Consider the following 26,959-nt stretch of genomic DNA (forward strand, 5'->3'; position numbering starts at 1 on the left):
AAAAAAAAAAAAAATGAAAGGAAAAGGAGATTTCTACTGATCTAATGCAAGCAACGCCTAAACACAGGCGAGAGCAAAAAGACCACGTTATCCCCTTCCCATACTTTGAAGATGCTCCCACAAGGCTCCTGATTGGCTCCACTTGCTAGTGTTGCCTGCACCAGTCCAACAAGTTTTTCAAGCCTAAAATTAATCTCTAATGTATCATTAAATCAAGGTATCAGATATTAGATATATGTGTCTATATTGATCTCACAAATCAAGAATTGGGTCCTAGTGCAAGAGCTAGAAAAGTACTAGTGACCAGAGAGAGTCAAAACTCTCACTCACTCACTCACTCACTGGTACTATTCCAACACCAACATCCCGTGTTGGAGAGGATCTTTATCTTATGAATCAATTATAATTGAGCAATATCTAGGGTTTCAAAAATTGGTAAATAGGATTGTAAATTTGTCAATTTGCCTTGGATCCTATTTCTTCTGTTTCAAATAGGAATATTCATGCAAATATGCCCTTAAATAGGTGGATTTTCAGATCAAATGGCCGATTGGGGATTTTAATCAAAATCGGTAGGGACCGATTCTGCTTTTAAAAACATGGTTATATATTGAGCATTATTTAACGAGAGTATCTATATCTTATACAACTCAACCAACACAGTTCGTTTGCTACAATATCTATGCAGGTCCTTTTTGATACATCAAGCAAGGAAGACAAGCCATCTCAATAACTGGTGGTCTTATACTTCAATATCAGGTACATATTTCTGATAAAATCTAAAAGTCATTGGCTTTGAAGAGGAGGTGACAAATTATAAAGTGCAATCTGTAGATGGGATTTAGGATTTTCTATGTCTATGCTATCATCTGTTGAAATTGACCAACTTACAGTTTCTCCACCATTTAATTTCTGTAGTTCAGGGCAGGACTATTTCTTCTTTCTATCATTACAGAAAATTTTTAGATTAATAAATAAGAAATTAAAATTTAAAGAAGAAAATAAAAAAAGAAAGTGATTAGGCTTTCTTTTCTTAATTAAACTAAAAAGGGAATTACCACTCTTCTATACTGACAGACATGAAGAACATCTGGGGAAGTGAGAAAGAGAAAACCAAAAGCAAGGAACTTTGGAAACCCAGAATGGAGTATAAGTGTAATTCTTCTAAACCTAGGCAAAGTATAACAGACACCAGAGCTTCTTGGCCCTATAAAACATAACAAAAGCTAAAAGCTTCAGTCTTTGTATTGGAGACCGGAAACAGCTACAAAACCACAAGCCCACATCTCCCCCTTCCTATCCTTTTCAGTATTTTCTCTCACCAAATTAAGAAATAAAAAATAAAAATTGTTTCTAAATTTGGGTGATTGGGTCTCTTTTAATCCCAACCCACTATTTATATCTCCATACCCACATGGGAAATACTCTAAAAAACTCCTCCATTACTGGGTTTCTTTAATTAATCAGCTCGTGCCTGCAAGCTAGGGCTGCGTGTCAGAAAACCAAGGTATTTGAAGCTCGAGAGAGAGAGAGAGAGAGAGAGAGAGATTTGTTAATTTGGGTTTTAAAAGTTTTGGAAACAGTGAAGGGTTGGTGGTGAATTGGGTTTTCTGTGAATGGTTATTTAGTTTAAATGGATTCAATGGGAGAAGTGTTTCAGTGGACAAAAACTAGAAATATATGGTGTTTTGGTGTTTACAGAAGAAGACAATGCCAATGTATACAAAAACAAACGGATTTAGTGGAAGAAACAAAACCCAGAAATTCCTCAGTTATGGCTTCTAGCTGTTGCAAGATCTCTTCAATTATTCCATTTTTTGTTGGTTTTCTTCTTGTTGCTTCTTCTCTTAGTACCGTAGTAGTATCCTCTTCGATTGCTTCACAAGAAGATAAGCCACAGTCTCAGACCAACCAGACCAACCAGACCTTCCGACCTGGAGAAGAATTGCAGAAGTTGAAGAGAATAAAAGCTCATCTCAGAAGGATCAACAAGCCTGCAGTGAAAACAATTCAGGTATTTCCATATAAAGGCTCCATTTTTATTTTTTGCTCTGTTCTGTTCTGGGTTTAACGAGTCAGGTTCTTGTTTGTTGTTGCAGAGTCCTGATGGTGACCTTATAGATTGCGTTCGATCACATCTCCAACCAGCTTTTGATCATCCTCAACTGAGAGGACAGAAGCCACTGGTATTTGAATTCTTCTTGTAACTAACAACAATTTGAATTGTCTCTTCCCTTTACTTTTGTTCTAAAAATCTGATCTTTCCTCTTGCAGGATCCACCGGAGAGACCCAATGGCGATAATCCGATGGATTCAGTACCTGAAGGATTCCAGGTTTGGATTAATTCAGGTGAGTCATGCCCAGAAGGAACAATTCCGATGAGAAGAACCAAAGAAGAAGATATACTCAGAGCTAGTTCTATTGCAAGATTTGGAAGAAAAATTAGTAGACCCGTTAGACGCGACACTTCGAGCAGTGACCATGAGGTTAGAAATTCTTTCCATGGCTTCTCAAATTTCTAATAAGCTCCAAGGCAAACATGAAAATGGCATCAAAAAAAATGCATCTTTTAGGATTTCCTCATTCCCTCGGGAAAGAAAAGGCCTGATAAGGTTAATCCAAATTAACCATTTTGGATAGAAAAAGAAGCTCAATTAATATGCAGACCATGAACAGAGAGCCTTTCTGATTTTTCCTTGACGAAATAGGAAGTTTGGTTGATGGGTCATTTATGAAACATTGATTCCATTCTAGTTTTAAGTTGTTTTCAAACTTCCATGGTTTCCTTTTAAGTTTAAAGTCATTAATAAACTGGGTTTCTCTGCAACTTTTCTTCTTCTTCTTCTTCACAGCATGCAGTTGGGTATGTAATGGGAGATCAGTATTTTGGAGCAAAAGCCAGCATTAATGTATGGTCACCTCAAGTAGCTAATCAGTATGAGTTCAGCTTATCCCAAATGTGGGTAATCTCTGGTTCATTTGGAGATGATCTTAACACCATTGAAGCTGGTTGGCAGGCAAGAATTGAATCTTCCTCCCTGGAAACTCCAATTCATGTTTCTCATTTAAAAGCAGTTATTACAGTACTATCAACTACCCATTTGTTCTTCCACATAATGTTTCCAGATCATTAAGTCTCAATTTCATTTATTTTCCTTCTCAGGTAAGCCCAGAACTATATGGAGACAACTACCCCAGGTTCTTCACTTACTGGACAGTAAGTATCAAACAGATTCAAATTCCTAATGTGAGTTTATTAATAATTATGAATGAAGATTAGTACTAATCAATCTTTCTTATATATGTATACTCTTACAGACTGATGCATATCAAGCTACTGGATGCTACAATTTGCTCTGCTCAGGCTTTGTTCAAACAAATAATCAGATCGCGATCGGAGCTGCAATCTCTCCGACGTCATCCTATAATGGTGGCCAGTTCGATATCAGCTTATTGGTTTGGAAGGTACTGTAATAGTGTAGTTCTTCAATCTTAATCACTAAGCATTAAACAGATTAAGAAAAATAAACATAATTTTAAATAAAGGGTAATTTAAGATTAATGAAGTTCTTATTATGCTAATTCTTAGAACAGATTACATGGCTTTTAAGTTTGTATCGTTCTTTGGAAAAGCTGAAATCTTGCAACTTTGCCTCTTTGCATCTTTTGACCAGAAACAAAGGTAGAGGCTTTCAATGTAGCTTAGCAAATTGATGGTTGAGAGAGCCTGTAAAGTAAACCAAGTTGGGCTTGAACCAGGAGGACCAGGATCATCAAATCAATGGACCCCACCTAATTGATCTCTTTGACCAATCAGATTAGCATACCCTTTTCCTCTAAATTGCTGCCCTTTATCTCTGGTCGTCCTCAAGGAATATGCTCCTTGGACGGCACAGAGGACAGTTCAGGGTCTTCTCCTTATGTCGGCATAAAGTATCTAACCAACATGCACGCGTGGGGAAGTGAATGACCAAAATACCCTTCTGATATGATTCTCTTCTTTTTATATACATGCAAAGATTCACTTTTCTTTATTAAAATTTTCCCATTTGGAACAGGATCCGAAGCATGGGAATTGGTGGCTTGAATTCGGGTCGGGTTTATTAGTCGGGTATTGGCCATCCTTCTTGTTTAGTCACTTGAGGAATCATGCAAGTATGGTGCAATTTGGAGGAGAGATAGTGAATAGCCGGCCGTCGGGTTTCCATACGTCGACGCAGATGGGAAGTGGTCACTTCGCCGGAGAAGGTTTCGGGAAAGCTTCTTATTTCCGAAACCTGCAAGTTGTGGATTGGGATAACAACTTGATTCCTTTATCAAATCTTCGGGTCTTAGCGGACCACCCGAATTGCTATGATATTCAAGGTGGAATTAACAATGTTTGGGGTAATTACTTTTATTATGGAGGTCCTGGAAGGAACAGTAAATGTCCCTAAGGAAAATTGGTATAGAAGAGCTTTCTTTTTGAATTCTTTTTCTTGGGTTGATTCTTGGTTTTCTTACTTGGATCCTTAATGGGCTTGGGGATATTCTTAGGTTTGATTTTTTTTTTTTTTCTTTTCAATCTATTTTTTTTCCCTTTCTTCTAACAAGTGATCCATTAATTATACCACCTTGAGGGTCTTATGTAAATTTTGGAAACAAAAGGAAATAGTGAATATATGGTTGTGATTTAATTTTCTTTTCTCTTCCCTGCTCTCTATACCTGTCCTGAGGTGATGACTCTCTTGTTGGAATACAAAGTCTGCAAAGAATAGACAAAAAATGGAGTAATAGGGAGAGGACCATGTAGTTAAGGACCCCATAAATTGGGCTAAACATCCTCAACTACCGTCATAAAGGGAACATTAAGTATGCTTCAGTTGAAGATTTGATGTATGCAATGAGAACAATTATTTCGTAAGTGACGATTAGTAGAGTTCAAGCATCCCAATAGGTCATGAGTTTGATTATCTTGTATTTACTATGTGTTTTGGTAGTCATTCAATTTAAGAAATGATGTTTCGTGTCAAGAACATAATTTTTAGTTTCTGTGTCAAAACGTTGTATTTAAAAAAAAAAATAATAATAAATAAATAAAAGAGGGAAAAGGTGTTTGGTAAACCTGTTTCCGAAACAATTACCCTAGCTTATTTTATTTTTTATTTTTTTTGGGTATTTGGAACGTAACCGACATGACGGAACAAGATTTCGTCGTTCCATCATTTTGTGTTTCTAGTTTTTTTTCCCCACCCCCCCCCTTTTTTTTCAAAAAAACACCAAGTTGACACCAAACGCTTTATTTCACTTTTTTTGTTTCCATAGAACGGAAGAACGTCAGAAGCGTTTTTCTGGATGACTATCAAACACAGTCTATGATAGCTCAAGAATGTGATAACCAATCTCCACACCGGCGTTGTATGAATCTGTTTTTTCAGTAATTAATTAACTGTGTATCCCAATCCCTCATTAAATGAGCAAAGTAATCTCCAGCTGGGATCACATGGATTTGTTTGGATAAACAAATTAAATACTCTCATTAAATGGGAATCTCTTGAGGATTTTCCTCTTTCATAATTCATACCTAGCAAGAAAGATATAGAGATGGCTTAAGCCCTCTTTAACTCCTTAAGCCACCTATGTTTTCCTACTTCTGAAGTCCACGTTGTTCCCTCAACTATTTGTTATTACCAATTAAGAGTTGAAGTGAGAATAGTACGAACAGAAGTCATACTATTAAAACATCTGCATGACCATAACACAACTGAGATAGACTGTATAGATAGAGATAATACATATATTAATGGAGAGGAGATTAAAGAAGAAAGAGATTGAAGTGGACGGCAAGTTTGTGTTTGAAGTTAACGTACGTAGACAACTTGGTCTTACTTGAACCACAAGCCAAGATCTTGAGATCTACCATCAATGTCACAAAATTAAAAGTCTTTGATGGACTTGTTTTTTAGAGTAAGAGTTAGAGTGAGAGTGAGAGTGAGAGTGAAAGTGAAAGAGAGAATTCAATTCCCCGGAATTGAATGAATGATAGACATTGCAAAGCGTTCCTTAGAAGGATGTTCCCTTCTAAATCTTGAGATTTAAGGTCGATGATTGTCGTCCAGAAATTAAGGTTGTGTTTGGTATGTATTCTCAGAATAAATTCTATTTCTAGAATGCATTTGAAAGTTGAAAAGAAAAAATAAAGAAGAATCAAATTTTAGAAAGTGTTATTTGAGAGAGAGAGAGAGAGAGAGAGAGATGTTGAGATGGATGTGTGGCAAAACTAGGAGAGATAGAGTGAGAAATGATTAGATTAGAACCAAGGATTTAGGGGATGGTATCGGTATTGGTCTCTACCGATACTGATCTGGATTGGATGGGAACGGTGGGGATCAGTCTATTTTACCCCTGATTTTTATAGAAGTATCATCTTTTTCCTATTTTACTCCCTGAAATGATTTGGATAATCGATCTGGATCAGTATCGATCTCAGTCAATACCGATCCGATATGACTAATACATTCGATCCCAGACTGATACTTGAAACCATGATTAGAACTAGTTTGGGAATTGCTTTGATTCTAACAAGATTAGAGAATGTTGCTTAAGATAGTTTGGTCATCTTCAGCGTAGACCTTTGAATACTCATGTAATGAGGAATGATCAAATTCAGATGGAAGGAGTTAAAAGAACTAGGAGCAGACCTAAAATGACCATGGAAAAATTAAAAAGAAAAGACATGTAGAAGCCCTCTAGATCCTACTATAACATCAAATAAAGTTGTTTTGAGGACAAAGATCCATGTTATCGATCACACTTAACTGGGATTTCTCAGCAATGTTGCTTTGATATGTTTCTTTTATTTTTCGTGTCCCTTTTCTTTCTTTTGCTTGTCTTGCATTATTATAGATCCATGTGACCGACCCTATTTAGTTGAAAAAAGATTTTATTATTGTTGTTGTTGCATAAAGATCCAATTCCAAATTTCAAATTCCAGTGAATTGAATGATAAGTGATAGACATTGCAAAGCCTTCCTTTCGCTTCCTCTTTTTCAAAGAATGTTCCCTTCCTAATCCTCAATCCTGGCTGGTCGGGAGATGGAAAATTAATGGAATGTGAACCGACTAATGGAATAATATTGGATACCTAACTACCCCTCTTTAATATGTGATAATGATAATCCCATGAGAATATTGAGAGTACACCACCTACGGTGGCAAACACCCTGAGTGTCAAGGTTGTCAAGTGGCATATTTTTTACCTAACTATGTTGTAGATCAGCCACTAAATAAAAAGTGAGTATGCAGTGTTTTAGATAGGGAGATGGTTCACTGAGAAATCGGAGCACACCAATAAGGAGCGACGAAATAGTTTTGTACTTTTGTACATAGGAAGTAGGAAGGTCATTGCATGTGAGTAGAGAGAAAGGATACTAATGAATCCTCCGTGGTAGGCTTAGAGAATCTTTTCCTGATCGGTTAATACTTGATGTTTTCTTGACATGTTGTCCATTTATATCGTATTGTAGTGAGTGCGTTCTAGGGGTGTAGGTTTAGCCTTGACGATCCGAACTCACCCTAACTTGCCTTGAGCCTGAACCCTGTCTAACCCGACTATGAGGGTCAACCCGACCCAACCCGACCCAACCCTGTGTGAGGTTGGACCGGGCCTGGGTTGAGGCATAGAAAACCCAGTCCGACCCTAACCTGCCCTGAGTCTAACCCTGATTATTATTGTGCTTCGTAGAATGCAGGTGTCTCTCATAGCCAAGGGAGTTTCTTGTGTAACAAGAATATGATAGAGAACAGTATAGCCAAACGAGAGAGCACAAAGGTAAGGGAAAAACCCATACTTGAAGAACAAGTCTTGTTTTTCTCTTACATTGGAATTTGCATTCACTTTTGAGTTCTCTATTGTAATAAATGGAATTATTGAAATTTAGAATTGAAAATGTTAAGTTTATTTTTCATTTTTTTTACATTGGAACATTGCACATATTGACTGAAAACAACTCCACCAGCCTAATATTTTGGGTTGGGCTTGGTCCACATGGACTTCCATTGTGGCTAAGATTTAACTTAGCCCATAATGTCATTCCATCATGTTATATGAATGAAGAAAATAACTAAAAAAGGACAAGGAAACTTTCCTAAGCTTTTGAAAAACCGACAAGAGAACTTCATTAGTAGAAGGAACCCTTTCTCTTTAGACTCCTAGCACATGTCGGCATTTTGAGAAATTTAGGGTACGGAGGGTCAGTTGAGGTCAATGTTTTTCAAAGTTTGAAGGTAGCGGAATGGTTTAAAGAATTCGAATTGGAACTGAAATCAAAATTGAATCGTATTTATCAAAATATGATTCCACTAAGAATAGCAACTAGGGTCAACCCGACCCAACCTATACAAGGCTGGGCCTAAGTATGATCCTAGTATTATTGTATTTGGGTTGGATTCAGTTTTGGGGCCTAAGATTGGGTTAGGGTTTTGAGAAACCCAACCCAACCCAACCCAGCCCTATTTCACCCCTAGTGCGTTCTATGGCTAGAAATGAGAAGGGTTTTAGTCTCATATTGGTCTAAGTAATTTACGATAATTAAACTTATGACCGACCTCTGCACTTTAAAGCTTGGGCTTTTAGATCTACTTCATCAAATGGTATCAAAACAGATTGTCTGTGCACCGACAATGCGAATCCCCAAGCTAAGGGGAGGGGATTGATGCGTTCCATAGCTAAGAATGCGAGGGGTTTTAGTCCCACATCAAAGAGTGCCTATGAAATCTGCTGTATTCATAGCCTTTATTAGACTTCCAAATCCATAAAATCACAAGAAGGTGAAGGTGAAGGTGAACGGAGAAGTAATTTAGTCTACCAACACTGCTGTCACCTAATAAAATACATACCTACTGATCATGTGTTAAACCGTTGAAGCGCATGGGATGGCTTTATTGAATTGAGACCGGTATCCACCAATACCGAAAACGATATCGACAGTATCAGTCTGTATTGGGTCAATACTTGATTCATCAAGTATTTAAGCCAAATCGCTGATACAATATCAGTCGTATCAGGCATGGCCGATACATCGATTCTATACCGATTCCCCAAACCTGTCAATTAGTTTTCTTTCCCCTTTTTTTCTGCTCTCTCAGGTTCTACAGGATTTCTATAAGCAAGAGCAAAAGAGTAATTCAGTACACGAGACTCCCGCTACTGCAAAGTTTGGGAGGGACAAGTGATTTTAGGGATAGCGAGAGATCATTACCCCTAAAAAAAAAAGGGATAGAGAGAGATTGTCACACTTTGTCTGGAACCCTAATAAAGAGCAGCCTTTAAAGAACAAAAAAAAAGGATTATAACCCTTGAATGAAGATAAAATAAAGCTTTTTTTTTATTTTTAAATTCACCAAAATTGTAGCCCTAAAGAGTGCAACTTCAGTTCAAATACAATCCACTTGGGGACCTCAATCTTTCTTGTGTTTGTGGGAAACATGCAACCTGCAACTTCTTGCCTGCGAGTAAGAAAAGACAGAATAATGGGGAGCCAACGACGACACAAATTTATAATTCTCTTTCAAAAATAATGATCAGAAGTAGTGTATGCACAAAAGTTTACTTGATCTCAAATTTGCGCTCCTGCGCTGCCAAATAAATAAACAAGGACTTCCACCTGTAATTATGAATGTTTCCCTTAGAGTTCTCAACAAATGTTACACCTTGAATTCTTCATGAGCAATGCAGTGTCATCAAGACAATGCTCCATGCCTGTAGTTTCCAACATCAGCTTGATATCAGGATTCATCCCCATCTTCCAGTCACTGCAATCCTCTAAACCCTCAAGTCGCAATGGTCTTGGACTGACAAGTATAGTGGTCTCAACTCATTTGGCAAAACAAAGGCTAGAAAGTCCACCAAAGACCTCATATCCTCGATGTGCATTACAGAATTGGGTCTCCAAGACTTCCCCGAAAGTTATGTCACATCCAAATATTTCTTCTTAAAGAACAGGTAGTAAACTTCAATTATCATCTGAAGAAATCAAACTCAAGCTCCCAAAATCAGAGATGCCATTAAATTTCATAAAAGCATAGTCTAAACCTCTAATTAGATCTCTGGGAGTAGAGACCTTTGTATTAGATGCTTCAAAAAAGTCGAGATCCTCCAAATCAACTCTGAAAGGTTCATTTGTCTCAGGACTTCGTTCCACTTGGTTATCGATGATCTCATATGTTCTATGCAAAGCCCTGCAGAGGTCTAGGAACTCAGGCTCCTCCAGGACTTCTTTCAGATCCAGTGAGGTGGCAATATGTCCTCTGAAGCCTCCTATGGACTCCATTTCTACAGAGACTTTGCGCATAGACACAATGTTTGAAACTAAATACTGAACTCTTGCAGATAGACCATCAGCACAGTTTTGATAGCATCTAATGAGGTGGTACAATTGGATCAAGTTGGCAAAGGACAAGCGCACGATGAAGATGAAGAAATCAGAGTAGTTCATACCTGCAAGACATTAAGAAATAATTACTAGGATACAATTAACCACATTTAACAGAAACCTCTGTTGAGAAATAGGCAGAATGGAATAAGACTTTAGATGCCAAACCCAAAGTTTTTGTTTGTGTAACAGAGAGAGAGAGACAGAAAGATTTCAAATGGGCTGTGTAGACCTATCTCCAAATAACCCATCATGTCCCAACCTCTAGCCTCATTGAGCAATGATGTAGCACATATAAATCAAACCTAGCTTGCCTGATTCATTTGGGGATCGCAGATCGCACCTGTCCCCAACTGCCAAACTATGGACATGATAAAGGATACACATTGGCTGCGGCAAAGGATACATTTCCTCCATTCTCATTCGCTTACATGAAGTATCAGATGCTAAAGCTCATAGTTTGAAGTGTCCGAGTAGCATAGCCACCAAACCTAGTTCCTTTTGACACGACAAGGTGGAAAGAAAAATGGTGTCGAGTCATTAACACAGTTAAGGGTGGGTATCGCCTATGCGGTGTGCCCGCTGATTAGCCAAGTCTCCTCTAGATTGGGCATTGTCCTGGGCCACACATCAAGCTGGCAAAATATGCCATTTGTTCAAAACCTGACTCTTGTAGAAGTGAAGTGAATGAAAGTTAAGTAAAATCAACAACCTTTTTTCACTCTACTTCCCATATTGAAATGTTCAAACCCTATTTTTTCATTTCATTTTACTTCAGTTCACGTTGCCAATGGAAGTATTACTTCACTTCACTTCTAACCAAATGGGGTTTTAGTATCATCAACCATTGAGGGATGAAAGTTCCTCTTTTTTATAACAGTAGAAGGTGAAATTAGCTACATTATGCGGAAAACATGCACATGCATATGCACGTGTTTCGGATGTCTTAAATGAGATGTGGTGTTCAGCTGGTGATGTCAAAACTTCTTTGGTTGAAGAGGCTTTGAGTTCATGTTACATTATTGATTTAAAACTCTACAATACTGATTTTAAACCTTATCTATCCCCCAACCAACCAGAGTTGGACTTACAGGCATGTTGTAAGGGCTGGATTTGTCTTTGGCTCCCAACTGATGGCATATTCATTATTTACAGGGTTCAGCACAGAAACATTTGGGGGGTGGGAGGGGGGACTTCAGGTGATCCTAGTTATCCACCCCACAGAGTACCAGGAATAATGCTATGATCTGGACCTAGAGGATCACCTACTCATGTGATGACCATGTTAGGTCTTTGAAAACCATGATACTGCACAGGGAGTTTGAAGATCACAGCCCACAACTGGATCCCATAATCTGCTGCTCAGAATTCTGTGTTTCACCTTACTTTCACATATTACCTGTATTAGCTGCAAGATTGCGCTGACAGAGACCTTCAAAATCATCACAAATATCTCTGATGTCCTCTATGTACTCCCTTGCCTCCCTGTAGTCTTTGACAAGTAATTCCCACTGAAAACGGATATAGTTTAAGAGACATAAGTTAGTTTATCAAGACATCTTTTTCCATCTAGTTCATTCTAATGGATCAGATAAGTTGGATGAGTCTGCTCTACGTACCACCCAAGAAAGGTTATAGGCATTGAACCAGTTGTGATTTATGGATATTGTATCTTCCTATAAATAGTACAAATGAGGTTTTAGTGTTAGTAGGAACACATAAATCTCCCAAAGATAGGTAAAACAAAATATTTGAGATAGCATAATCAGATAAAATATGGCAGATACAGGAAACAGTTCTGTAATTAATTCAGAATGTCTCAGCTCTGTTAATACCTACACATGCCCTACAGGTTAAGCACAAAATAATGGGGTTAGAACAGATTACTGCAGAAATATTCATAGGAGATATGAGGAAGAGGGAAAAAAAAAAGAAAAGAGGGGGCTTCCTCCCATACATAGATTAAATACGGTCTTCCAATTCTTTTATTTTTCCATTTGCAGTTGGAAAAGCAAAGTGATCTCAAGGATGCTATAGAGCATAGAATCATTGAATTCTGATTCCATTTTAAAATCTCAACTGCTATGCCCAGTAGAAACCCATATTCATGTATATTTTTTTTTTATGATGTAAAGTGAGCTATTGCATCCAAGCAAAGATCAAGTCTTCTCTGATTCAACTTCCCTACTTCCTCCTAAGAAAGACAAGCTTCACAAGCTGTACATATCAGCAGCCTGGGAGTCAACCATGGACTTTGTTGGTCAAGAGAATGATCATACAGAGACCATAAATAATGAGGAAAAACTCCATCAGCATGCAGCTCACACCAGAACATTCTGTCAGATCCAGGACTTACATAAAGGAGGTAGCTATTTCTTTTTAGTGTTTGAGAATAAATTCAGGGGTAAAATTCAATTAATGTAAAATTCCAAGCCTCTTTCCCCACCACCTGCAGAGGCCTAAGAAGCCCTACTACAGATACAGAAAACTGTGGAAAACACTATTCAATTCCTGTTTAAGTATCCCATCCAATATAATGATGGCATGTTTATGGTTTCAGTTTTTTGACTAAGAATTTAATACAACATTATATCTTCCAAAGCTAGAGAAACTGCCGATACTGACAAAGTTTCTTCTACCAAGATTTACTAGTTTTATGCTACCATGTCTGAGTAACAGGAAATCATCAAGAATTAAGAGGAAAACAACAACATGAATGGTAAAAGAAACTTGTACTCAAAGAATTCATGCACTATGTATCAGCATTGCATTGTGCATGCCAACAGGTAAACACCAGTCATGTTCAGTATTGACATATGGGTATCATCAATGACTTGAAATGGAATTCTTTTAAACAGGGAAAATGTGGAGATGATTATTTTAGAACTTAACAAAGCATGTACCCTACACAAGGCAAATGAGGAATACCAGATTGTGAACTTGGTGGTACCATCCGCTCGGCACAAAGATAATTTCATTTTGTTCTTGAGTGCATTCCAACCAAATAGCCTGCACATGAAATGCATAAGCACTTGCTGCATTGCAGAGACGATTTAAAAGAGGAGAGAGAGAGAGAGACAAAATCCAGTAGTGTTGAATACCTTCTTAAAGTCTGGAAACTTTGCATCCAGAACATCACCAAAAATGTCATAGACAGAGCTTTTCAGGTTACTGCAAGAATAAGGCAAAGGTAAGGTATTGGCACGTGAAGTGACATTTGTTTTCCTTATTTTCCTCTTTGCTCTAGTTTCCATCACTTGGCATTGTGAAGTTTACATCAATAAGCTACCCCTTTTGTTCACCACCTCCCCCTCCCCTCTCCCCCCACCCCCCACCCACCACCCACCACCCAAAAAAAAAAGTACAAGTATGACCAAATATACAAGTGGAATAGTGGGACTTTCATCCACTGGTGCCCAACCCAAGAGTCAGTAGTTGATAAATTAAACAGTAGGAAGAAGGAGTTGGTGGTCTGTCTTTGTGGTGTCAGTAAACAATTAGTTGATGATCCGACTTTTAGTCCATTATAGATCTGAAAAGCACGAGTCTCCCCCCCTCCCCCTCTTGGACATTACTTATGCAAACAATTCTTAAACTAGACTCATGGTTCATTGTCAAACTTCAATATATATCTAATGATTCTAATCATTCAATTAATGCTCCAAAAGTTCCCATACCTGTCAAACACAAGGTGACACTGAGAAGGAGAAAGGAACAGCCATTTTTTCTTCCCACACACATTTGCTGACCAACTATATGACCTGAAAACATCAGCATGAAGAGGAGTCCATGTACCTGCAATATAAATTAGAATCAACACTTGAGGCAGGGTATTTTGTCCTCCTCAGGTTATAACTCCGACTGAGACAACAAAGTAGAAACAGAATCTAGGTCAGGGGAGGGAATTTATTTTTTGGAACAAAAAATACACGAGCTATAATCAAGTATAGACCTAGTATATATAGAATGACTTATAAGTCTAACACATACCTTTTGTTCCCATGTAAACAAAACGATAGTCAGAGCAATTTATATCATTTGTCTCGTGATAGGTGTCAGGATCCCTATGCATATGATGACTATCGAGATATATATTGAGCCAATCATCACGAAAAAATAATGGAGTTGTGTAGGGTGCATAATCTGGGTGTTCCTGGGAGTTGCATTAAAGATGATGAGAAAACATACTGGGACAGCAACATTACAGCCTATTTACCTTAGGAGCAGAATGAGTGTCAACTATCACACATGGAAACCTAGCACTGGCATGCCTACTATGGCCATCTGAAAATATTTGTAGATATCAGTTTTATGAGCTATAATTTTAAGAATATCAAACAAAACGCTTCTAAATAATCATTACTACTGTGGCCCAGAGACAACATCATTGAAAAGTGAAAACAACAGAGTGCAAATGGGAAGAAACACATCTTAGGCTGTAATTCATGTCTATCTTCTGGACACTTCAAAATAGGAATCTCCCCTTGTCTTCCATGTTTTTTGCTAACGAGGGTGTCTAGACGGGCCTGACCTTTGGCCCGACTAATGCCCGGGACACACATGTACACCCCCACAAACACGAATCAGGTCAGTGCCAGTTCCTATGAGAACCAATAGAAACAGTGGGGCTGGCCCCACGGGGGTAAGGGAGTCAAACTCAGAACACATGTCGATTTAGGTATGCTCCCTTGCCAACTGAACTACACCCTTGGGGTTCTCTCCTTGTCTCCTACATGCAAACACATATTTTAATTAGGAGTGGCAATGGGGAGTATAATGGCTTTATCCTTACCCCATCCCCCATCCCCCATCCCCCATCCCCTTTGCCCTGTAGGGTCTGGTGAGGATTTTCCCTTACCCTATAAGCCAAGGGTAAAATACCTCTTACCCAGTGGGTCAACTGGTAAGGTGGGTAATGCCCATAGTTAGCAAATTTGGATTCGGGAATTATTCGGAATAATTCAGATGATTAATTTAAGGATTCGGTCAAAAAAGCGGTCAAAAAATCTTATTGGGGTTTTTTTTTTAAAAAAAAAATTGTTTTTTTATTTTTTTATTTTTTATTTTTGGTTTTTTTTTTAAATAATGTTTAAATGGACCGAATAATTCGGTTTAATTCGGATTCGGTCCGAATTATTCGCGATTTATATTCATTTTTGAAAAAGTCGCGAATTTTAAAGAATTTTATTTTTAATTCGGATTCGGTCCGAATTTTTGATAAAATTCGGAAAAATTCGGTTCGGCCGAATAATTCGCGAATTATTCGGCCGAATTGATAACTATGGTAATGCCTCAACAATGCTATTTTAAATAGTTATCAAGGCGATAAGGCGATGGAGGATGATGGTTAAAAAAAGAGCAAGGCATCACCTAGGTGACGAAGGTGCCTTATGATAACTATGGACTTTTAAAACAATTTATTCGGGGAATTTTGATTGGAATACTAGCTACGAGCTTTACACATAAAGAATTTTAGAGGTATGTATATGTGTCAAATTACCAAATTATCCCACCTTGGCAGGTAAATGGGCAAACAACGAGGTTAAGACTTTCTTAACCTTTTTTTTTTGGATGAATAGACTTTCTTAACCTTACCCTCATTGTTCATCTAGATGGGCAAACAAGGAGGTTAAGACTCTCTTAACCTTACCCTCCCTGTTTAGCTAGATGGGAAAAAGAGTCTATCCCTTACCCTCCCTATTTATTCTTACTGGGTATGAAATCCTTATCATTATCCTCCAAACTAGAGATGGGAAAGACTGGTAAACGGATAAGAGGGTACTCAATGCCACCACTGATTTTGAGACTGGCAATGTGTGAAGTCTGGGACACCTAGTAGTACTGCTGCACTAGTCTAGTACAAGTTCAACTACTCTACAACTGTAACATACATATATAAAATAAGGAATTGAGTTCAATGTCCGGCTGCATAGTGTATGCTGGCACCACCTTGTGTCTATCACTCTCTTCCCACAATAGGGGACAGATATGTCATTTCATAGGAGGGAGGAGAGAGATAGACACAAGGAGGCGCTACTAGCCTACCGCAGACTACACAGCCTGGCAATGTTCTTTCTCCCATAAAATAAATGCTACCTACTCGTATATCCTCTTATAGAACCTAAAATAATTAGACGAAGCTAAACTGGACATAATATGTAAAGAGAGTGCAGATAAATTATTTATAAACAGTTGACCCTTACACAATACTAACGTACCTATTTATATCCATATGCACGATATGAAAATGAACTTTTAGTATTTAAAGGATAATTCTATACACCCCTGAATCCCTGAATCATATTTTGGAGCTTTGATAAGTCCCAACACCTCATCTTTGCATTGGATTCTGACACCTATTCTTGTTTCCAGGTAACATAGGTCCTAAAGGTGTGTAGATTGAGTTGATTAAATCTTACATCAGCCTAGGATCCCCCATCCCTATGTTTTACAAATGCAAAGTCTCAATAAAATTGGTTTTACCACCCTTTCTGAAATGAATAAGACGAGCTTCATTAACAGGAAAAGAGAAGAAGGGAAAAAAAAATGGGACCATCGTGAGAATACTAGATAGAGTTGTTTGGAGAGCAAAGATTTATGTAGCCAACCCCATTTAGGTGGGATGTTCCTGAGGTGTTGCTTAGTTTCTTTCTTTTTTACTTTTATTTCTATTTTACCCTCCCATGGATCCACATAAGCAGACCCCATTTAGTTGGGAAAAGGCTGAGTTGTTGTTGTTATTGTAAAAAGGGGAAGGGGACCTTGATTCTCTGAGGAGTATCCACTGAAGTTGGGCTTGATGTTTCCCTGCCCAAGAACCTAAAGTCAGCATGTGGATCATGCAGGGAGTCGGTACAAATGCTCAAAACCAGTGATTTCTTGAGAAAAACTTATCTTGAAATTCTATATATTTTGTTACTTGATATACTCGTTTGGAATCGCTTCTCTGTTCATTCATAATTCCACCCAGAAATATGATACTCGTTTCTGTTCTTTTTTAGTGGCAGTATTTTTTCCAGTTTTACCATACAACATTAATTTATACAGAAGTATTCAACATTAATAGAAACACAAAAAAGTACATCTGACTCAGAAATACTAAATTGGAATAGAAACATTGTCATACAGCCCCTAAGTTACCAGCCTATAGATGAAGTGATCTTGGGGCTATGGTTAATTCAACTCAAAGAAGTAAACCTCTATAGAACCACATGTAGAATTACTATGTTTCAAACATAGAAAAATCTATAAGAAGTGTAGGTACTTTTCGTTACATGTGTATATACGTACTTACAAAAGTAGTCCCAACGACAGATGCCTTTACACTATCGTAATGGATCAGAAAAATAAAATTCATTCAGAATTGCAGGCTTTAGAGAGGTGAATAGAGTCACAAGTGTTTTGAGTACATGAATCACCAATTAAGCTCTTTAGTATCATGGACTGCGGCATCAGAATCATCAATTGGTTGATAACAAACCATCCAATCTTATATTTCTGAATCAATCACCAATAATGAAGGAGCAGTAGCACTTTATAGCAGATAAGCAGATTAAGTAACTAAATGAGGGGATGACAACCACTTCTCACACGTACCTTCACAAAATGCCAATCCTTTAAATATAGCAGGGTCTGACCATTGCCTGAAGCATAAGTGCATTTTTTACCAGAAAGCTCAAGCCAATTGCTAATAAAGTCGGAGACAGACATTTCAACTCTCTTCTGATCTGTGAACTCTCTTCTACCACAATCAGCAACCTACAATTGAAAACGATGTAACAAAGTGATGAAAAAAATTTAAATGATGGCTATGTTCTCCATCTCTCTGGTAATTCAACAATTACAAAATAACTATACGATTGCCCAGTGATCACCCAACGATGGCATCCAGACTACAGAAGAACTGAGGCAGCAAATTGATAATTGATAATTTCCATCCGAAACTCAAATTTGTAAAAGAATAAATGGATACTACGAGGGGAAAACAGTGAAAAACATCGAAAATACCTGAACTCTGGAATTCCCAAAATGAGAAGAGAAGTAATGCAGATTGGGCTCCCCACCCCCGATGACCCAATCACTGCAAGCCCTCCATTCATCCATTAGGCCTGTGAGAACAACGGGCTTGTTCTTCTCCATATACCTTTTCACAAAATCACTGTAACTCAGTTCTTTGCCGTTCACTTTCTCTATATACCCTCCTATGTTGACGCTGCTATCCATTCTGACCTGATGATTAGGGATCTTCGATTGCGAAACCCAGTTTCTTAAATTCGAATCAGATAATCTCTCTTTCTCTCTCTCCAACGAAAGAACTGCTTCGTTGCTTACCCAAGGTCTGTTGCCGACTCGAACCTGCTTTGAGGTTCTCTCCTTCGGGAAGAGGAAAGAAGAAAGAGGAAGGGACTTGAAAGGATAAACTGCAATTCAGGTCCCTTACATTTATCGAAATTACACTTACACCTGCCATCCCTATCTAATTTCCAACCATGTGATGGGGCACTTCCATCTGTTCAAACTCTTAGCCGACAGCCACGTGGCCTTAATTAATTGCCAGGTCAGATCATCGTGTTGGAACAAAATCCATAAATCTGCGATGTGAACGGTTGAAGAAGAGGAGGCTTTGTTGGACTCCGAACTCGAAAGCAGGAGGAGTTGGAAACTTGGGAAATGGCTCTGCGTTTAGGTCCTCCTCTTCTCCATTCCTTTCATGGCTTTGTCCCCAAAAATTCACCGATCCGATTCTCTAAAGTTTACGCTCAGAATTCGATGTTGCCGTCAGTCGAATCGCACAAGGTATTTATTGGCTTTCGTTCTTTTCTTCTACGATTATCGATTACAGAACATTAAGTTTCTTAAATCTTTCGAAGATTTTTAAGATTTCAATCTTCGTTTTCGCTCGCCTCCGAATTTGAAGATTTTAGGAAATATACGCTATATTTGAAAGGTTTTCTTACTGGAACAATTCTTCGATGATTCCACAATCTACGACTTTATCGTCTGTATCCTAGTTCGTTCTCTGGATGCTTATTTTTTTCTTTTGTTGCTGCATTTACTGTCACTCTGTGTGATATACTTCTGCTATTATTGGGAATTGGGATGCGTTTGACGATGAAATACTCTATTAGGTTCTGCTTTCCTCGATTGCAGCCATTTTTGAGCATTTTTGTGCTTCTGGGTGTAGCAATTCAATGAAGTCATAGTTTAACACTGCCGTTGAGAGTCGCTGGCAGCATCTTCTTATTCAACTTCTAGCATATTTAAGTGTGAAACTAGTTAGCATAAGAATTTGGTGAATCTAATGAAACATTTGGGCTAGACAAACATAAAAGAGATATGAGCCAATAACACAGAACCATATGCATTGCATTCAATAACCATTAACTACAATTTCGTGGGAAAATTCCTTTTAACTGCTACATATGTTAGTACTGAACTCAATAAGCCTTTCACTGACGATCAGCTTGTTCAGTCAGTTATAACTTTAGGAGGTCTAATTAATTTTACGTAATTTTTGCATCAATTTTTAATTTCTTGTTTCATGTGTTTCTTGTCATTCTTGATAGACCTTAAATTCTCACAGTGTTTTTAAAACTCTGCAGCTCATAATGGAAGTAAAGGAAAAGCTCAAGAGAGATCATCCTAGTCTTCATGTAGGCAAGAATGGAAGAGATGATGACGAGATGATCCTATGGTTTCTCAAGGATCGAAAGTTTTCTGTTGATGAAGCTGTCAAAAAATTAACGATAGCCATTGTATCCATGATCATGTTCATGATTTGGGGGAGGATGACCGAATTTTATAATGACCCCGTGATTTAGTTTGGTATTACTCTGCTACATAGTCCTCTTCAGGTAATCATTGTTTAAAGGGAAGGGAAATGAAAATTTCCAAACCTAAAAAGAAACTCTTGTAATCATTACCTAACATAATTGTATAAACTACTTAAATTTCTTACCATATTTTAGTAATGTTACTTTTCAGATATACATTTTATTTCACTTTTCAAATCCAAGGGATTTGGATGCAAAGTAAACTGAAATTTAATAACCAAATGTGAAAGCATTTGGAGTTAGTGACATAATCATGTGGGTTAATGATTACAAGAGTTTCCTTTTATTGTTTGAAAATTTCACTTCCCTTCCCTTTAATTTCCCTTACGACCAAATGAAGCCTTAATGAATCGGATCATTTCCTGGATTCTAATTTCAATCCATTTGACACAGATCCAGAACCTAAGCATTTCAAACCAGATATGAGTCTTTATTTTCACATCCTTTTATTCTCATATTGAATCTGCGTCCAGGCAGATTCGGTCTTCTACCTCTAAATACATACGTCTACATGGATTTTTTTTCTTTGTCTAAGTTGTTATTTTGTTTAACAATGCAAAAATACCATTTTATTATGTGTTGTGGCACTATTTTATAAAATGGTGGGACATCCGTTTCTCTAGAATTAACAAAAATTATGTGGTTCATTTTATTCAGATTACAGAAGTTGAAGTCCTCAAGTTGATCTAAAACTGTCTTCTTTTCTAAATGAAAAGGTCCTACAGATCTTAGAACAGTCGAGTCTTCCATAGAGTTAGTGGTATCGAACACAATCTGACTCTAATTTTAATCAAAATTAAAAAAAAAAAGAGAGCAGTCAAGAATAGTTATCAAGGATTTATTGCTTTTGTAGCTTTCCTTCTATCTATACTAGAAATGGCATGAAGAGTTTGGCGTGTCAGAATTGTCTGAAGAGTCTGTAAAAAGCATAGCTGAAACTGGAAAAGCTTACGTGCATGACTTTCTTGATGTTTATGACAGACCTGTACTCATAGTGGTGGCATCCAAACATTTTCCAGCAGTAAGTGTGAAAGTTGACTATGCTATTTTGTTCCCCAAATTTCTCTTATTGGTCTGCTATCTTAAATTTGCAGAAAAGTTAATTTTTTAGATTGAGATCCTTTAGGGGAAAGGAGAAGAAAGGAGGGGGGGGGGGTGGGGGGGGGAACAAATAGGACCTAGATTTCATCAGGTTATGATTCTGCAACCAAAAGTTTCTGATTATCCAGAAGTTTATGGTTGGAAACCATCCTCAATGGAGATGTTTACATGTCGTGTTCTTCAAGAAGAGTTAATATAGAGGGGTGGGGACAGAGTTATAGTATTGAATTTCATTCTCTTTTACAAGGTTCAAGATTTTCGTTTTGAGCCTGGTTCCAACCAGGTTATGATTCTTTCTTATTTCTCCCTCTTCTTCCTCTTGATTTTGGTAATAGGACATTTCTTTCCTTTAACCATTCTCTCTTCCTCTATCAGTATCTTCTTCTCCTTCCTCTGCAACCAAAAGTTTCTGACATCCAGAAGTTTATGGTTGGAAAACCATCCTCAATGGAGATGTTTACATGTCATGTTCTTCAAGGAGAGTTAATATAGAGGGGTGGGGACAGAGTTCTAGTATTGAATTTCATTATCTTTTACAAGGTTCAAGATTTTGGTTTTGAGCCTGGTTCCAACCAGGTTATGATTCTTTCTTATTTCTCCCTCTCCTTCCTCTTGATTTTGGTAATAGGACATTTCTTTCCTTTAACCATTCTCTCTTCCCCTATCATTATCTTCATCTCTCCCCACCCCCACGGTTACTTTCTCTCATTATTTCTCTCCTTCTATACTCCCTAATTTTCTCTCTCTTGCATGACTGTCTTCTCTCTCTTTCTTGATTTGCTTTAAATTTTAGATCTATTTTTTAGAAGAAATTTAATCTTTCCCTCACCTTTATTTCTCTGTCCCTTCCTCATTATAACACCTATTTTCCCTCCCGTCTTATTTTTATCAATCTCACATCTATTCTCTTATCATCTTCCATAAAATCTGACCTTCAGATCTGGAATATTTTTTCCATTAATTTTGATTATTAGATCTTGATTCAGATCTAGCCTATATTTAGCCATCAGATCGGAATCACTTCCATTCCATTAGTTGGCACATTACCTGCAGGGGTCAATCAGATCCATCAGATGATTCAGATCGGATTGATTTTGGATCAGAAGTGTTCAAACTGAAAATGAAGTTTTGATAGCAGATAGAATTCCCTCTTGAAACGTTACTACCTGCATCTCAAGTGGAATAAGTTTAAACAAATGGATCCAACAAACCCAGTTCCCAGTTTATCACCGTAAGTGAGAATAGTCTGTCTCTCAACGGTGGACGGTATGTGGCATTTATCATTTGTTTTACTCTCATGATAATTAGATCAAGTGACATCACTCAATGGGCCTCACTGAAGAGATTGACTGCACCATAAATCAACTGAGACAAATGACCTTAGCGGCTTAGCCAGTGGCTTTATTCTATTGTTTGATTGTCAGAAATAAGTGGAGCTTGAAAACTGCTTCAAACAAAATAACGCAGAGAAAATGTTTAGGAATTATCTGATCATGCTATAGTTTATGTTGGCAATGATCTAGGTAGGACTGTAGGAGCTACCTAACTGTAAATCCTGATACTCTAAACACGAGGCATGTCACAACCCACAGGTTATGGGACGTTCAGACCCATATACAGATCCTTTTTCATGGAGTGAGTTGTGAAATCAATTTCTAACAAATGATCTCATTGTATGAAATATGTCATATTATCATTTTTGTTTTGCTGTCACATGCTTTCTACTAGTGGCTCTTAATGACATGCCTCAATGATTTGGTTTCAGATGCAGGATCCAGTTGAGGATGAGAAGCTTTGTGTTTTCTTGATTGAGAAGGCATTGAGTAAACTCCCAGATGGAAAGGAACAAATACTTGGAATATTCGACCTCCGGGAATTTGGTTCAGAGAATGCAGACATCAAATTCTTAAAGTTCTTGGTAACTAATATCGACGTGTTCCTAACTTCTTCATACATTACTTGCTAAATCCTTTCTTCCCTACTTCCATCTTAAGTGCTGATAGTGAGGAATGATAGATTTTTTTCTAGGGAAACATTTTTGCAGAAGCTTACACTAAATTGGGATGACAAACTACAATTACCTTACCATTTCTGCCAATTGCATCCATAAACCAGCCACTCTGTAGTTACATGACCGTAAAAATGACTGTTTGATTGAAATAAATATGCATTCGCATATACAGTGTATAGTAACAAAAAGGCCTAAACCAGAGGTTTGTTGAGATCCTATTGATCTTGTCAAAGAAAATCCTTTTTATCCTCTCATCATCACATGCCTAATCCGCATCAGTTTAACCTTTCACACATTTGTTTGTTTGACCTCTCACACAAACATATCAATGTTTTATTTATGGATTTAATAGGTATTGTTGAAGTAATCCTACCTTTGTCTAGAAACTTGAACAGGAAAAACAAAAAAAATGTCACATCGTAACTGCTAATAATGGCTCATGGGGGCAGATTAGTGGAGGCAATCATTGTAGAAAGTTGGAATAGAGTTAGTACTTTTGCAGCTGGCACTAGTGCTGATGAAGTAGTTGAAAGTGGTCATTTTGGACTGTTGAAAGAGGAGAATTCTTCAATCTTAATTAGTGAGGACATTCCAGTTAACTCAGGTTTGTCTAATTATTTTCTTAAGTTTTCAATCAAGATAACCAAATCCAAACTATAATTATTTTCCTCAAATTTCATGTGTTGTGCAATTGCTTTGTTACTATTATTGTCACAGTTGTCAAGGTGTCGCCTAGACGTCCAGGTGGCTTTGCCTGGATTGGTGCCTTGGTTTCCTAGGTGGCAGCACCCTGGTGGTGTTGCCTTAAATTCCCCCTTGAGTACTTTGGTTTGCCTGGGCGCCATGACAACTATGATTATTGTTTCTATGGCTTTGTTTTTGTGGATCGCATTGTTGAAATATTTCCAGTAATCTGCTTGCAAAGCTTAAATTTTTAGAAGTGATCAGTTTAGACTGCTTGAAATAATGAGTGGACACCAATTTCACCCAACAGTGGTTATCTGAATTTACATATATTTATTGAAATAATTTGAGTACGAAAAAAAAAATCAGTATTTGAAATAACTTCGATGTCTGGTGATTGCACTCTGAATTAGGTGTTCCATTTATTTATTTATTGTGGTAAGAAAATAGGTTTCCAATAAAATGTGTTGATGATCATTCAATCTTATTTCTGGTTTTCTGTTGGGCAGTTTGATGTCTTCTATTATTACTATCCAAAGCGCTTGGGGGAGGTCCTCTTTGTGGATGCTCCCTTTGTTTTCCAGCCACTCTGGCAACTAGTCAAGCCTTTGTTAAAATCATATGCTTCTTTGGTAAGTTTGACCGTGCTTTAGCAAAGTTCATGTTATACATGCTGCATAGTTTAACTCTTATATACAAATTTTCTTGAGAAGATGTTTGCAGGCATTGTTATCCGTGATCCCATAGATTAACAGCTTAGTCTGGTTCTATGGAGATACGGTGCACACTAGAGGTGTTAGAATTACGAGGGGGAAAGGCTGAAAATCACCTGTGTTTAAGCTGTTAGAAGAGAAATGACTACTCATACAGATGTAAATAGAATGGCATGACAGGATTTGTGTAGCTTAGAGAGCAGTTGTTCTTGATGGCTTTAACTAATGGAGATGGTGCCATGGTCCAGATTTCAGTGGTTATATAAACAGGACAATCCTTACCATCATAATCATTGACTTCACATGCCATTAACCATATATATCTTTGACTTCTTAGAATGCCTTCTATCATTTTGGGTTACATATATATAGATTTATGTTCTTCCTCCTGCCATCTAAGAATTTTAGGCTTCTTATAGTGTTGGTAATTGGAGAGAGAAACATAATGCATTCATGGATGCTCAATAACACCTATGAGAAGATTGTTTGATTTTTCCCAGGATTCTTTCTAATGGTTGATACCTATGCACCGATGACATGGACACATCTGCCAGTGTGCCAGTGTGCCAGTGTGCCAGTGTGCCAGTGTCAATAGACACAAGGAGAACTCTGCAATGGGTGCCACCGCAGAAAACATGGACTCATGGAGACATATCTGTATATGGTTTAGGTTGGCTGATATCATCTTTTTGTTGATATCAGCAAAGAGGTCGCCAGAAAAATCACCAGAAAATTGGGCAATCTAGGTTTGTTAGGTTAGTTAACTAGCTTCACGTAGAGGACTGAATGATTTAAATGCCTATTAGTCTAGTAAAAAAGAGGGTGGGGGGGATATTTACAGACATATTTGGAGTTTTTCAGAATTTTATTGGAGAAATTTCAGTCACCAATGTAAGTGCAGGTTTTTAGTTTCTAGTTCTTTTTAATGGTGGATTTAAACCACTTATAAGAAGAAAGGGAGGAGGTTACCCTAGCATATCCAGCCTTTCCCATGAAAAAAATTAAGGGGAAAGATCTGTGTATATCTCTCTCCTCCTTCCCTTGGAAAAATCCCTTATGCCCCTCTCGTCCCAGCCCTCCCATTGGATGAGCCCCCAACTCCGGGAAAGCCGGCAGGTATACCTAATCTCCTTCCAAAATTAAGTTTGCAACTTGCACTCTTGAAAAATTCAAGAGAATGGATTCTCTTGGTGGATCACTTCAGAAAAGCTTCTTTTAACTTGTGATGTTTGATATTGTACACATGATACTTGTTGATCTGACGTCCACTTTATTTTTGGTTCCCTATTGAAGGCGAGATTTTGCTCCAAGGACACTGTCCGGGAAGAATATTTTACAGAAGAAACGGTGCCTGTGTGCTTCAAAGACTGAAGGTCATGGCTTTCTTTAAACTTCATGACCTTTTTTATGCAATTGTCATTTTCTTATTGTATTGATTTCACTATAGTGATAGATTTAAAAAAGAAAAAAGAGGGAGAAATATGGTAAACGTGTATTTGTTCCTGTACATATCAAGTTTTTTTATCAGGAATTAAAATAGTGACTAGAGCAATGCCATGGCAGCAGGCCTGATGCGGATGCCACTGTTCTTTTATGATCACAAAGGCATCTCTCTCTATGTGGAAAGGATTTTCTGGATCAACATTGCAAATTGCTTAGAAAAGTATAAGGCCGTGACAATGTGTTGCAAAGTTTTGCCCTACGAGTTTCTATTCTGGTAATGTTAATATATTACTGTAGGAAATTTTAATCAATTCTGAAACTTCAGTGATTGGCATTAGGGGTGAGAATGAGAATCAAGATTCGAAGTCTTCACGGTCCTCATTTGTTGGGGCACAGAGGCCAGCGCTGTAAGCCTGAAATGATTCGAGCCTGCACCTGAGATGGCTTAAAATTCCAGGTCCCAGCCAGAAGATCAAGGTTGTTAATCTCGGAATTTGGATCCAGATCAGGTCCAGATGATTTTGATTTAGTCGGGTCAGAAATCAACCAGAACAGGCCTCAATCCTAGAAACGCAGTGGGAATCAACCGCTTCAGAATGGCTTCCGATTCTTGAAACCATGAGCTGAAACCGGAAGCAGGGGTAAGCTGTCGGGCCCAATAGGCCACGTCAATTAGTCCCACGCTGACTAGAGTTAATATCTATATTAAAATGCATGTCTAGGTCCTTCCAGCCATGCTGCTTTGAGCATCCAACACAGAA

At 37.8% G+C, this 26,959-nt stretch overlaps 3 protein-coding genes across 4 annotated transcripts; 2 read left to right on the top strand and 1 right to left on the bottom strand.

Annotated features, from left to right (window-relative positions):
• The first annotated feature begins 1,260 nt into the window (after positions 1 to 1,260).
• LOC122078724 lies at positions 1,261 to 4,682 on the top strand. Its single transcript, XM_042644822.1, has 7 exons — positions 1,261 to 2,014; positions 2,100 to 2,186; positions 2,275 to 2,487; positions 2,854 to 3,018; positions 3,165 to 3,218; positions 3,320 to 3,466; positions 4,060 to 4,682. The coding sequence occupies exons 1-7, from the start codon at positions 1,634 to 1,636 to the stop codon at positions 4,435 to 4,437; spliced, it is 1,425 nt and encodes a 474-aa protein (XP_042500756.1). The 5' UTR covers positions 1,261 to 1,633; the 3' UTR covers positions 4,438 to 4,682.
• Positions 4,683 to 9,514: 4,832 nt separating this feature from the next.
• On the bottom strand, positions 9,515 to 18,939 carry LOC122079349 (2-oxoglutarate and iron-dependent oxygenase JMJD4). The gene is made up of 9 exons (XM_042645741.1): positions 18,421 to 18,939; positions 18,010 to 18,171; positions 14,404 to 14,566; positions 14,091 to 14,208; positions 13,515 to 13,584; positions 13,342 to 13,422; positions 12,033 to 12,089; positions 11,813 to 11,924; positions 9,515 to 10,478 (listed from the first exon to the last, which is right to left on the bottom strand). The coding sequence occupies exons 1-9, from the start codon at positions 18,634 to 18,636 to the stop codon at positions 9,994 to 9,996; spliced, it is 1,464 nt and encodes a 487-aa protein (XP_042501675.1). The 5' UTR covers positions 18,637 to 18,939; the 3' UTR covers positions 9,515 to 9,993.
• A 50-nt stretch (positions 18,940 to 18,989) lies between these two features.
• On the top strand, positions 18,990 to 26,355 carry LOC122079350 (motile sperm domain-containing protein 2). Of its 2 annotated transcripts, none has more exons than XM_042645743.1 (6): positions 18,990 to 19,209; positions 20,016 to 20,168; positions 21,121 to 21,267; positions 23,113 to 23,265; positions 24,552 to 24,674; positions 24,756 to 25,147. In XM_042645743.1, the coding sequence occupies exons 1-6, from the start codon at positions 19,084 to 19,086 to the stop codon at positions 24,792 to 24,794; spliced, it is 741 nt and encodes a 246-aa protein (XP_042501677.1). In that variant the 5' UTR covers positions 18,990 to 19,083; the 3' UTR covers positions 24,795 to 25,147. The 2 variants fall into 2 exon arrangements, with proteins under 2 accessions (XP_042501677.1, XP_042501676.1); XM_042645742.1 differs by lacking the exon at positions 24,756 to 25,147 and adding an exon at positions 26,049 to 26,355 and having other exon boundaries at positions 18,992 to 19,209.
• Positions 26,356 to 26,959: the final 604 nt, after the last annotated feature.

This window comes from Macadamia integrifolia, chromosome 5 (assembly GCF_013358625.1).
Source record: "Macadamia integrifolia cultivar HAES 741 chromosome 5, SCU_Mint_v3, whole genome shotgun sequence".
NCBI lineage: Eukaryota > Viridiplantae > Streptophyta > Magnoliopsida > Proteales > Proteaceae > Macadamia > Macadamia integrifolia.